Source organism: Archocentrus centrarchus, chromosome 11 (assembly GCF_007364275.1).
Source record: "Archocentrus centrarchus isolate MPI-CPG fArcCen1 chromosome 11, fArcCen1, whole genome shotgun sequence".
NCBI classification, from domain to species: domain Eukaryota; kingdom Metazoa; phylum Chordata; class Actinopteri; order Cichliformes; family Cichlidae; genus Archocentrus; species Archocentrus centrarchus.
In genome coordinates this window covers 17,902,022-17,915,366 of record NC_044356.1, presented here as the reverse complement: position 1 = coordinate 17,915,366, position 13,345 = coordinate 17,902,022, and the positions used below count along the sequence as shown (strand labels likewise).

Below are 13,345 nucleotides of genomic sequence, written 5' to 3'. Positions count from 1 at the left end.
GTTTTTCCTTGTTTTACTAAGTCTTAGATGTTCCCTAACAGACTCTCCATAGTGGGATTAATGAAGCTGTTCTGCTCAGAAAAGTGAAGTTTTTCCGTGTTTAATGCAAAATCAAACGTGAAAAATGAAACTTGATTGGCTACCGTGGACACTCTTCATAACGTTTAAGCGTCTCACCTGGGAATTGAGATTTGTGCAAAATTTTGTTTGACACTTAAAGGCTTGGTTCTTCCTCGGTGGGCTCTACTTAACTTAGATATAGTTATGCAACAACTGATTCCTGAGGGAAGTATATTTCATAGACACCCATACGAGACCTTGAGTTTGAGATGCAAGTATATAAGAATAAAAATATGGGTGGATATCATTAACCTAAAAGGTCAATGCGAACGGTCGTGTTTGGTGCTATGAAATGTAATGCTTCCCCATCTGTATCAAGTGCATTACACATATACTGTATTTTGTAATACAGAGAATTTTACAGTGTATAAATATTATTTATCACTGTACAATGCTTGTTCAGTGTTATTTATGACAGAAATAAATAAAACCAGTTTGTTACAACCTTCTGCTCAGATTTTTTTTATTCTTCTCTTTTTCAAATTGAAACTTTTTCCTGAATTCATTTTTAAATTGTGATTTCCAGTGGAATTTTTTTTTTTTTTTTTTTTTTTCTTGGAAGATGACGCCAGTTATAAAAATCTTCCAAACCTGAAATAGACGGTTGTAATTCATTATCAGGCTGTCCTAAAAGCGCCCTGAAAAGCCTTCAGCTGATCCAAAATGCTGCAGTGAGAGTACTGATAGGAACTAGAGAGAGAGAGCATATTACTACCATATTGGCTTCTCTTCATTGGCTGTGTTACAAGGTACAAGCTATTGGTTACACTCAAGAACAAGAAGGCCTGATTAGACTTTGCTAGAAAACGGCTTGCACAGGTCTGAACAAATTTCTTCGTACAGGTCAAAATATTCTGCGAAAGCAACCCAAGTGTCAAGACAAGAATGTGATATTCTTCAAAAGCAAAGTCAGTCTCACTCAGTCTGATCTCACTCCAACAGAGCATGTTATTCAGTTACCAAACACGAAACTGATGCCAGAAAGACCCACAAACAAGCAGCAGCTGTGGCTGCAGTAAACATCTAGCAGAGCATCTCGAGGAAACACTTGAATGTCCATTGTGTTCTAAACTTCAGGCAGTCATTGACTGCAAAAGATTTTTACACAGTATTAAAAATAATTCTTATATTTAAAACCTTGTAATAAAAAAACAGATACTTCTGAACTTCTGAAATGGGGATTTTAGGATTTTTTTAACAGTTACTGCAATACTTTTAAATCCCTTGAATTGAAACTGAAAGTCTGCACTTCAATCAGATCTGGATAGTCTGACTTTAAATCCATTGTGGTGTCGTACAGAGGCAAAAAACCTCTGCAGCTAACTGCATATAACCTGCAAAAATATTGTCTTTCTCTTACTCAGATGGAGAACCTTACAAATTTATGTTTAATAGAAACAATACTGCATGATGGAAAATGATCTGGTATTTTTTTTATTTGGCCCGCAGAAAGTGAAACTGCAGTCTGCTCCAGCGCATAATATTGACTGTTGTCTTTTGTGTCCCTTATAGAAGAGTATACTAAACCACCAACACTTTAAAATGCCGAAACTTGTTGTCCTTGCCTCTGTTTTTGTGAGTCAGGATGGCTTATGTAACACTGAGTAAATACTGTCCTTATTTGCCTTCACTGAACTTTGGCAACCTTGCTATATTAATGGGAAAACAGCTTAAGGGAACTGGTTTCAGTGGGAAACTCTGACTTCATGGCAGATGTTTTAGCAGAAATGTATCAAAAAGTTCTGCTATTGATTAATTTTCAACTTGTCACTATCTTTGTTAAGCTGCCACACTTTTTTTAAACCATCCTAAATCCTAGTAAGACTCTTTAAATATGACCCGGCCTCACCTCCTAACCCTTTGAGAGTGCTGGAAATGTCTTACTCAGAAGATTTCCCCCTTATCTTGCAATCCTCCTAAATAACTGTCAGTACTCAAATGTGCAGCAGAAGCAGCAGCAGCAGCACTGTACAGCCAGGAATAATACTGGCTTCTGGGGCAGTTTGTCACAGCAATTTTGAAGTGAAGTCGTGATGGATGTTGGTGGTGGTGGTGATATAGATTGGAGTGCCACTTAGACTCGCCCTTGCCTTGCCTGTGACAATCTACTACCTCTCTCTCGTACCTATCTCTGCAGACAGAGGGTGGGTGTTTTGTGGGGATGCTTCAGATAGATTGTGCTTGCAAACAGTGCTGTGCCCATGTAATCACATGCAACTTCATACAGTAGAAAAGTCGCTCAAAGCCATCTGCTCACATCCCAAGTTCAACAAAAATGGAAAAAGCCAGTGTGAGCTGAGCCAAAGTCAATCAGTCAAACAGCAACACATTTGACACTTCTTGCACTTTATTGCTCCATCTGTTTGTTACCAGAGCTGCAGCGCGCGTGCATTCGTCTGCTGCTCTTCACGCAGTCTTTTCCAGGCTCGGGTTAGATCTGTGTCAGACCCATCATCATGCAACCCCACCTCAAAGGACAAACCCCATCCCAGAGCCTCCCCGCCAGCACACGGACACGTCTGCACAAAACCAAGAACATCAATTTGACGGGCCTCAAATAAAAGGCCTCGTTCTCACTGAGGGGCTGAGCTTTGAAGGGAAAGCTCCAAAAATACTGTGAGGCTGTTGGTGCTTGACAAAAAAGAATGAAATATGAGAGTGAGTGAGATGATCTTGGAATACGTCCACGCAGTCTTTCAGAGGGAAGCTTATGCTTGCGGATGTTTATGGATTTGTGGAGGAGGGAAATGTTGATAGGCCTCTGGCAGAAGGACCCTCCTTGAGTCAGAGGGATAGATCATGTGACCACTGACAAGCTGTTGCCTCCATCTGTACTGTAGATGACCTTAAACTGATCACCTTCTCTGTACTCAAGGGTGAAAAGCTGAGAGTGCTTTTCTATTCTGCAAATAACTTTGGTTAGGCTGTTTGCCTAATAGTTGCTTAAATCATATTAACTTCACTCAGTAGTGCTGCTACTGGTCCAGAACAAGCCTGATGCTCATTGTTGATATTTTATATGGAAACCTTTTTGCAAGAGTACAAAATCATAAAAGTCATATTCTTAACTAATGCCTAACCTTTACATTGTTTCTTTAAAAAAAATGGGGACACTGCAAAATGTAAATAAAAAGAGAATGCAGTGATGAATTGCCTTGGGTTATTATATGAAAATTTCAGGTTATAACTTAATAACTTCTTAATTTTGAGTTTTTGCTCAGAAGTTTGAATTAGTAAGTTGAACTTTTGCGATAATAACGGGAAATTTTGACTTACTGGTGGCAAAAAAACAAAATGTTTGTTGATTCTGACTCTGTGCTGGTGCTGTAGTGATGAAAACCAAATATTTTCCCTTTGTTGCTTTAAATAGGATTTCAGCTGCTTAACAGTGCAGTGCGCCCTTTGTTGCACATTTGTCATTTCATAATGCTGCAAATATTTTCAATGGGTGTCAAGTCAGTTTATTATAGAGGCATACTATTGTGGTGTGCTGAATGTGGTTTGGGATTGTCTCTCAGTTGGATTGCAGCATGTATGTTGCTCCAGAATCTGGTGATATCGTTCCGACTTACAGCCATCCCGTGGCTTTTAATCAGTATGCTGGTAATTACAAATTTTGACCTGACAGTCTGCCTTAAATGACCTCAAGCTCAGAGAAGATGGCAGCATTTCTGCATCTTGTTTATATATTTTGTTTCATTGCATGGCAAAGTTTTAGCAGCTTCACAGTTTTGTGTCCTCTGTATGTGTTATAAGCATTAAATCTATAATGAGCCCAGAGAAGGCAGTAGATGGAAATATTTTTCAGTATCAAAATTTGACTAGTTGTCTGTATTAAATGTATGATTTGCAAATGATTTCATTCCATATTTGTTTACATTTTACAAAGTAGGTTTACTGTGTATAATGCAGGGTTTGCAATGTTAACATTTTTATATGTATGATTTATGCTGCTGTTATCCTCCCACAGTCCAAAGACATGCAGCTACTGGGGTTAGGTTAATTGGTGAGTCTAAATTGCCGATAGGTGTGAATACGAGTGTGACTGGTTATCTGTCTTTCTGTGTTGGCCCTGTGACAGGCTGGTGACCTGTACTGGGTACACCCTGCCTCTCGCCCTGTGACTGCTGGGATAGGCTCCAGCCCCCCCGCGACCCTGAGCAGGATAAGTGGAAGAGAATGGATGGATGGATGTTGTTGTTATTGTTATGTTATCATTATTATTGCTTTTAAGTTTATGAATATAAACTCAAAAGGAGTGCTCAATTTGTTCCATTTCTACATCACATCATTATATTACATGTCCCACAGACCACAGTGACCGCAGTAACAATCATAACTGTAATTCCCAAATCAACCAGTTTTATTAAGAAAAATATAAATAAATTAATAGCTAGATAATTAAATACACGTAGATTCCATTTGTTCATAAAAAAATAAAAACTGCATTCAAGAATAAATGTGCACTGACCAGCTACACCTGTTCATCTGTTCCTCAACACAAATATGTAATCAGCCATGACAGCAACATTTTAGGCATGTAGTCATAGTGAAGACAACCCGCTGAAGTTCAAACTGAGCATCAGAATGGGGAAGACGTGACTTGGAATGTGGTGTGGTTGTTGGTGTCAGATGGGCTGGTCTTTCAGAAACTGTTGATCTACTGGGAATTTCCCACACAACCATCTCTAGGGTTTACAGGGAACGGTCTGAAAAGGAGAAAATCTCCAGTGAGCGGCCGTTCTCTGAAGAAAAGGCCTTGTTGATGTCAGAGGTCAGAGTATGGCCAGACTGCTTTGAGCTGATTGGAAGGCAAGAGTAATTCAAATAACCACTCAATACAACCAGAAGAGCATCTCTGAACAAACATGTTAAATCTTGAAACAAATGGGCTACAGCAGCATCAGACCACACCGGGTGCCACTCCTGTCAGCAAAGAACAGGAAACTGAGGCTACAATTCACACAGGCTCACTGACATTGGACAGTCGAAGATTGGTGGTATAATGGTGGGGCGGATAATTTCTTGCCACACTTTGGGGATCATGTAAATGCCACAGCCCACCTGAGTATTGCTGCTGACCATGTCCATCACTTCATGACCACAGTGTACCATCTTCTGAGGGCTGCTTTCAGCAGGATAAGCTCAGATCCTCTGATCTGGTTTCTTGGACATTACACTGAGTTCACTGTACTCAAATGGCCTCCACAGTCGGATCTCAATCCAGTAGAGCATCTTTGGGATTTAGTGGAACAGGAGATTCACATCATGAATGTACAGCTGCAGCAACTGTGTGATGCTGTCATGTCAATATGGACCAAATTCTCTGATGAATGTTTCCAGCACCTTGTTGAATCTGTGCTATAGACAGTTATGAAAACAAAAGTGGTCCAACACAGTACTAGGAAGGTGTACCTAATGATCAACAGTGGTCATAAACACAGAAAACATATAAAAAGTATTTATCATTCTATGTTTCAAAGCAATTCCCAAACATCTGCAAAAAAAAAACCAAAACTAGCAGTTATTCAGCTTAAACTCTTTTTTTTAATTATTTAGGGAAATTCACATGACATAAAATCCAAAATCCAAGAAGTCATTTTCAATTTTTCTTTTTAGTTAAACTAAGAAAATAATGTACATAATGCTACAACAGAAGAGGATGTTTACTCTTGAAGTGTTTGTGTTTCAGGCTTCAGATGAACTCAGTAGGGCTGGACGTATTTGGTCCATGTGTCCTTGCTAATCAGAGACCAGGGGACAAACGAGGGTGGGAGGCCTTTTCTGATGATGGCTGCTCCCAGGGAAGAGTCACATCTGCGTCCTCTCCTGAGGTCAGCTATTCCTCACTGTGTGTGGCAGTGCTCTAAAAACTGTGCTGACTGCTCACCAAACAAACATGAGAAAAACACTCAGAGGGTGCACTGCAGAGAGAAGTGAAGGGGGACGTCCAGACAGATTGTTGGCAGAGAATGCGAGGAGACAGATTACTTTTGGTTTGAGGGAGAAATCTTTAGATAAAATAACATTCTAAGACACCTTTTTCAAATCAGATATTTAACTTTATTTAAAAAAACTAAACAAAAAACAGACCCGGCAATATCAATGCATTTGAAAAAAACACAATTTATACTGAAAGTGGATGTAACCTAGAGGCAGGTTTACGCATACGAAAACAAAATCTGTGGAAAAAGTACACATACTGTATTAAAATCTCTTTCAAATGGGTGCTTAAATTCAGCTTAAAATTCAGTATTGTGATCAAAGGTAACTTTTTACTTACCGTGATACTGGGATTACTTCATTAAAGGACTTTAGATCACTTTAGATCGTGTATTTCTCTAGCGACAAGCATACTGAATATTGAATTTGTAAAGTTTATTCCTTATTTTGATGCATTTGTAGTCTTGGGATTTATTAATATTTGGTAGTGATGGGACTGCTGTGCCGAGGCTTCGGAGCGCATGTCGAGAAATCCAGGAGGTATTTTAAGCGCGTATCGAGGCTCCCTTTAGGGTGACGTCAGAAGCCTCGCTACTTCAGGTAGCGTTTGGAGTCTTGGCATGATTTATGAAAAAGCAATGGATCCCTGCAAAATTTGTTATTGTGTTGGAGTCTCACCAGTTTGCTGTGACTTTTTTTTTCATTCCAAGGTGAAGTGTTTGCAACTGGGGTAGAACAGCAACACCTCAACTATAGGCATCTTGGCAGAGGCAAGCCTATACAGTGTTCATGTAAATCCAATACATGCCTGTATTCAGTCAGTCTGCATGTGGATCTTATTTTCCTGCATTTCATGACATCTCCTCATCTGAACAGACCAGGCCAACTTGTTTTTGTAATATCTGCTCTGGTTGTACAGTGTCAAAATATCATAATCATGTTATAATGAATAGTTAGAGATAATCTAGAAGGTTAACTGCAGATCCATTAAAAAACCCAACCTGATTTTATATTTGGACTTATTTTTATTCAGTCATTTTCTAGTGGGAAAAGTTCACCTTCCTCTAAAAAATATGGGATGTTTTCCTCATCTCAGTTTGTTGATCCTGATCTGCAGTCAGGATTAAAATTAAATTTAAAGTTGGACTCACCTTTCAGACTTCACATAACTTTTTTTTTTTTTGTAATATGTCACTGTTTGTGCACAGCTCTCTAGTGGCTTGATGCTAATATTACATACAGAGTGAGCAGGGTTTCTCATTCTGTGTGCAGTGTTGTTTGAGTCCCAACTCCATCCACTGAGGAAGATCATGTAACAAGGTTAAAAGCTGAAGAGCTGTCAGACTTCCAACTTATGGACCTTTTTGTATCAATCAATGCAAAATTATATCAAAACAAAGGAAACATGATATTATTGGTGCTTTTCATATTTTAATTGGTCATTTTAACCACATAAAAAACTTAAGCAGACACACATTAGGAGATAAACTGATTAAATGAAGGCAAATCATTTACAGGCAATAAGAACATCTTCCTCTACAGCTGAACACTTCTGTACAAGAGCAGCTGATCTAAAACAAAATGGTCAGCTGAAATGTTCCTGGTTGTTTTGTGCATTTCTATTCAACTGAGAAGGTACAGTAGATTCCCCAGTGATCACTGGTGTAGCGGCCACAGTCCAGCTTCTCCAGCCCCACCAAGGCCATGTGATCAGGCACCAGACGTGGGACACCAACCTTGATAGCCGGGCGAAGGTAGATTCTGTCAAACCGGAAGTGACAGGGAAAGGAAATATTCTTGTTGCTGTTGGCAGTGGGATCCCACGTGTATCGGCAGTGCTCCTGCTTGCCCAGTCGCTCCCACACATCACAGACAGTGGCGGGCAGGCCCACCTTGGTCACCTGAGAGAAGAAGAGGAAAGAATTACACTGTGATTACTTGTTACAAGCTTACAGACTGCATCCGAATGAAAGGACACTGAGTGGAAAGACCAGTGACTGACCTCGTAGTCCCTCAGGTTTGTGTCTCCTCCAAACAAAATAGTGACATCATAAGGTGCATGTTTCATTCTCTGCTTCACCACACGCAGCTGTTTCATACGCTCTGCAGTATGTGCCTTACAGCTCTCAAAGTGGGATGTCATCAGGCACAGCTTCTGGCCTTTGAAGACCACCTGATTTTTGCAAAGGAAAATGCTCCTCAGTGTGACATCCAGGAGAGCCTGTGCACACTAAGCACACATCAGAGAAGCTGTTGCACACACCTGAGCAACAAGCAGGTTCCTCATCATTTGAGTGGTGGGAAAAGCTACTATCTCGCTCTCCACAAATGTGATTCGTGACTTTTTCAGCAACATCCCTGTGAAGTAAGCTTCCTCACCACCTGGCCAACACAAGAGGAAGAAGGAGACTATTACGCTTTGGTTTTGCTTCAAAGGGAATCCTTAGTCAAGGAATCTTGATACACAGAAGTCCAAATACTATGTACTAACTGTATATGTACACAGATACTTATAAACTATATCAGTTTGATTATCATTTTTCTTCATGATTTAAAGGCTTACAGACACACATACTGACTCATTCACTAGCACACTTAGACACGCAGACACACACATGCACATGAACACAGACCAAATCCAGGACATTCAACACTGTCAGAGCTCTACTAATGTAAGAAAGCCTTTAAAGAAGACAGAGTAAGGCTATTTTTTTCATGCCTCAGTTCAGGATGCATGTGTACCTCATTTTATTTGACATTACTGTACTTGTGATTATTTATGTATTTTTATTTTTTTAAAATATGTTTAATGATTTTAATATTGGATATTTATAAATTTTCATTTATAAGACAAAAATATTTCTTATCAAGTTACTTAATTAATTGATAGAATACTCACTAAAATAATCAATAGCTGCAGCCCTAATTTTAATGCAAGTTCAATGACAGGCAGGTTTTTTTCATGTATACCGGTGATAAGATGGCCAGCTTGCACAGACACAACTGTGGCAACACACAGTATCAATCTGAATACTATAACAGCTGGTCATGATGATTTTAACATGAGTAGACTACAGAATATACAGAAATTATAATACAGTATTTATTTTTTAAATTTACCTGTATTTATTGATTTGCTTCTGTTTTGATGCATCTCAAAACATGATTGTGTAATGCTGTGTAAAACCAAAGCAGCTAAACTGCATTCAATTCAATTCAATTTTATTTATATAGCGCCAAATCACAACAAACAGTCACCTCAAGGCACTTTATATTGTAAGGTAAAGACCCTACAATAATACAGAGGAAACCCAACAGTCAAAATGCCCCCCCTATGAGCAAGCACTTGGTGACAGTGGGAAGGAAAAACTCCCTTTTAACAGGAAGGAAACCTCCGGCAGAACCAGGCTCAGGGAGGGGCAGTCATCTGCTGCGACTGGTTGGGGATGAGGGGAGGGAGACGGGACAAAAGACATGCTGTGGAAGAGAGACAGAGATTAATAATAACTAATGATTAAATGCAGAGTGGGGTATAAGCAGAGCAAAAGAGGTGAATGAAAAAAAAAACACTCAGTGCATCATGGGAACCCGCCTAGCAGCCTAGGCCTATTGCAGCAGAAGAAGAATTTTAAATTCTTTTCTAGATTTAACAGGGAGCCAGTGAAGAGAAACCAATATGGGAGAAATATGCTCTCTAGTCCCTGTCAGTACTCTAGCTGCAGCATTTTGGGTCAGCTGAAGGCTTTTCAGGCAGCTTTTAGGGCAGCCTGATGGTAATGAATTACAATAGACCAGCCTAGAAGTAATAAATGCATGAATTAGCTTGTCAGCATCACTCTGAGACAGGATGTTTGTAATTTTAGAAATATTGTGCACATGCAAAAAATTCAGCCATCATTTTATCATTCACGCTTGTGCTTTTCCTACCTGTATTTAACATACTCTACCTTGAATCATCAGGTAGTCACCAGTCCGTTTCTTCAAGAAGTGGGCATAAGGTGGAATGAGCTCCTGTAGGAGCACCACGTCAGGAGTGTGTCTACATTTAAAAAATAATCATAAAAAATTGCTTTCCTAACTGTCTTCTTTCTGTTTAACAAATACAAATAAATACAGTAAAATGTTGTATCTTCAGCTACATTTCCCCCAAATTATGTCTAAAAGTGTGCAAAGTGTAACACATGCTTACAGGTTTAAATATGAAAGCAGGCCTCTGGAACGTTCTGGAAGATTTTCTATATCAAGTCCATCTACATTCCAGGTGATCAGGGACAGTTTATCATTATCTGCTTTTTCTGAGGGTTCCTCTGTGGCAGCTGGACTGTCTGCAATCAAATCCATCCTGCAATTTTTTTCACAGATAAACAGTTGGTCAGCTAAAATAGATGGGTAAACTTCACTGTTTGCAGGAGAAGAGACAGCAGACATACCAGTCGTCTGGAACGGTTTCTTCAGCGTCCTGTCTCTCATCTTCAAACTCTGTGTCCATGTCCGCTTCCAAGAATTATTAAAGCTCTTGAAGGAAAAGTGACAGGAACATTATGTTTTACTATTTGTTTACTGCACTTCTTAATGGAAAAAAAAAATCTGAGGATTTGGATCATCTGCTCAGTTTTAAAGTTTTTAAAAATATAATTCCCTTTAACCTGATTTGGAAAATATCTTTCAGTAACATATTTCTAATAAATTTATTGGAAACTCTCATTACAAATATCAAGAAAACGTTTGTTTTTACAAGCACTGAAATCCCAGTCAGACGTTAGTTTATTTTTTGTAGCGCTTTTACAGTCATTCACTCAACAGGCTATAAGAACCGAGACGGCGATGATGTCATGGATGTATAATCAGCGCAGCTGCAGCTGTCAGACTGTCAGTCAGTTCCTCTGAAATGTTTACTGTCCGTTAGTGGAGCATCACTGTTTACATCACACTGATCTGTATGAAGCTTTAGACGCAAAACACACTGATCAATGATCAATCATTTGTTGTGTTTTAAAAGGTTACTGAAAAAAAGGTCATTCAAAAGAGTCCGGATCTTGGAGAGGATGTGAATGTTTGAGTGAAGATGGGGCTAAAGTGATTTTCCATCTCATCCCGTCCCGATCTGTTCATAATGGCGTCATTTCTCCGACACGATCTGTGTTCTTTAATTTAAAAAAAAAAACGTCTCAACCTCCCAAAACTGTACTGAAATATTTAAAATCTATAAACCTGCGACATTTGTCACCCGCGACAATCAGGGTGAACATACTCAAGAGCTGATTGAACTAACTCTGATCAGCTGTTCTGGAACAGGGAACACAGAGTTGCCGATCTCAGAGTTGATCAACTCAAGAGTTTGCATAACATGCTTCCTGGAATAAGGTCCTCTGTCACTTCTCGATATTGTTCATCTTCTGTCTCTTTGTCAAGTTCAAATGTCTTATTCCTGGTCTCTGTATTTGTTCTTTCCTGTCTTATTTTGATAATCTCTTATGTTTATATTTAGTTTTACGTCCGGTTTTGTTTCTATCTCTATGTCTCAAGGTATGCCTTGTTCCTACACGAGAACGCTTTCAGGTAAAAACGATTAAGTTTTGTTGCGTCTTGGCTGTCGTTTACACAACGTTTCCATCTGAAGTTACTTTCGAAAACGGAAAAACGAAACCGTTTCACTGGATCGTTTTCTCGTAAACGGGGCCTTAGTCCGGGTCTCCGTTTGTCACTCCCTGTTTTACTTTGTCAGCTTCAGTCTCATCTGCCTTGTATCTAGTTTTGCTTCCTTTGTGCTGTCAGTGAAATTCTGTTCAGCTGTGATTCCCTGGTGTGTGTATATATTGTCTGTTTTCTTCAGCCGTTGCTTCCTGCCCGCTGTGTGCTCTCTCCTCGTCTGTAGTCCTGTTAAAATCGGTTTCGTAGTTTGTGCTGTAGGCTCCTGCCATGTGTTTTCCAGCTAATAAAAGCTGAAGTTTAAGTTCAGTCCTGCATTGGGGTCCTCTACCTGCCTGCCACTGCGATTACATGACAGGATCCGTTTTGGATTGCTTGTTACTGTCGGCCGTCCAGGGAGCTAACAGCTGGTTAAAATCTACGGTGGCCCTGAAGTGCAAACCACAACAACATTAACTAAGCACCGTACCAATATGCCATCTAACGTGAGGCTGAGTGCCCTAAAATCATACATTCTCTCTCATAGTTTGATTACATGTTCACATCGTATGAGAGCTTATTCTAAGTATTGCAGTTCAAAAATGAGCTACTTCAAAACACCAGTGCTTACCGAGAGAAAAGGATCCCGATGTCCTCAACAGCTCACCACAGTATCACACGAGAGTAGTCGTAAGTGCTTCACTGACTCACTGACTTTTATCATATTGCTTTCAGAAAGTTTTGCAGCCGCCTTGGGCGTAAACAGGCGTGGACGCTTCTCACCGGGCACACTGACAGCTGAGTTAAACAGTGGACTGACAGCAGTACCCACTAAGCAAAATATTTAACTGACATACATTTTCCCCCTCTAAATGTAGATATTATTCATAATATCTACATTTAGAGATTACTTATAATATCTACATTTAAATGCATAAAAATAATAATAATTTGCTTATTTAATGATTTGCTACAAAGAGATCTGTGTGTTTGAGGGCTTAACAGATGTCAGTAAAATGAGTAACCACTGAACATGATAATACTACGCACTGCTGTAAAAACTCTGGAAAGCTGTCGTAGCAAAAAAGTTTTGGCTTTTTTTCTTCCATAACAACAAGTGTAACATAAAGCCACAGAGTCCACCATAAACTACCATTAACCACTGCGTGGAAGGCAGGAATTTATGGAGAGAAAATTGACTCAAAATATCCGTGTGTCTGTAATGCAGGATTTGTGCGTGACTCAAATATCTGTGTGTCTGTAATGCAGGATTTGTGCGTGACTTGCTGGATTTGTAATTTTTTGTAATACACGAATCACCTGATACACACTCACAAAACTAAAGTTACGCACGAATCACCTGATACACACGCACAAAACTAAAGTTACACACGAATCACCTGATACACACGCACAAAACTAAAGTTACACACGAATCACCTGATACACACGCACAAAACGGCGGTTACGAGTGCACAAAGTTTTTGAGACACATTTCACGCTTCCGGTGAGCTCCCAGATTCGTGCGTAACTTGGTGCGTTTAATGCTAGTACAAAGCTGGGTCATCTGAGTTTTGTTCTGGGTCTAGTGTTTCTTTTCCCGCTGAACTTATTTCACTCTATACTTGTGCCGAAGTGGAAAAGACGATTTTCT

General features: G+C 39.6%; 1 protein-coding gene across 5 annotated transcripts; it reads right to left on the bottom strand.

Annotated features, from left to right (window-relative positions):
- Nucleotides 1-7,474: 7,474 nt before the first annotated feature.
- On the bottom strand, nt 7,475-12,479 carry LOC115788415 (tyrosyl-DNA phosphodiesterase 2-like). 5 transcript variants are annotated; one of them, XM_030741422.1, is made up of 7 exons: nt 12,323-12,479; nt 10,494-10,578; nt 10,253-10,405; nt 10,011-10,102; nt 8,327-8,445; nt 8,066-8,236; nt 7,475-7,964 (listed from the first exon to the last, which is right to left on the bottom strand). In XM_030741422.1, exons 2-7 carry the CDS (start codon nt 10,550-10,552, stop codon nt 7,683-7,685), a joined length of 876 nt encoding a protein of 291 aa, XP_030597282.1. In that variant the 5' UTR covers nt 10,553-10,578; nt 12,323-12,479; the 3' UTR covers nt 7,475-7,682. The 5 variants fall into 5 exon arrangements, with proteins under 5 accessions (XP_030597282.1, XP_030597283.1, XP_030597284.1 ...); XM_030741423.1 differs by lacking the exon at nt 12,323-12,479 and adding an exon at nt 11,275-12,136; XM_030741424.1 differs by lacking the exon at nt 12,323-12,479 and adding an exon at nt 11,670-12,136.
- Between the last annotated feature and the right edge of the window lie 866 nt (nt 12,480-13,345).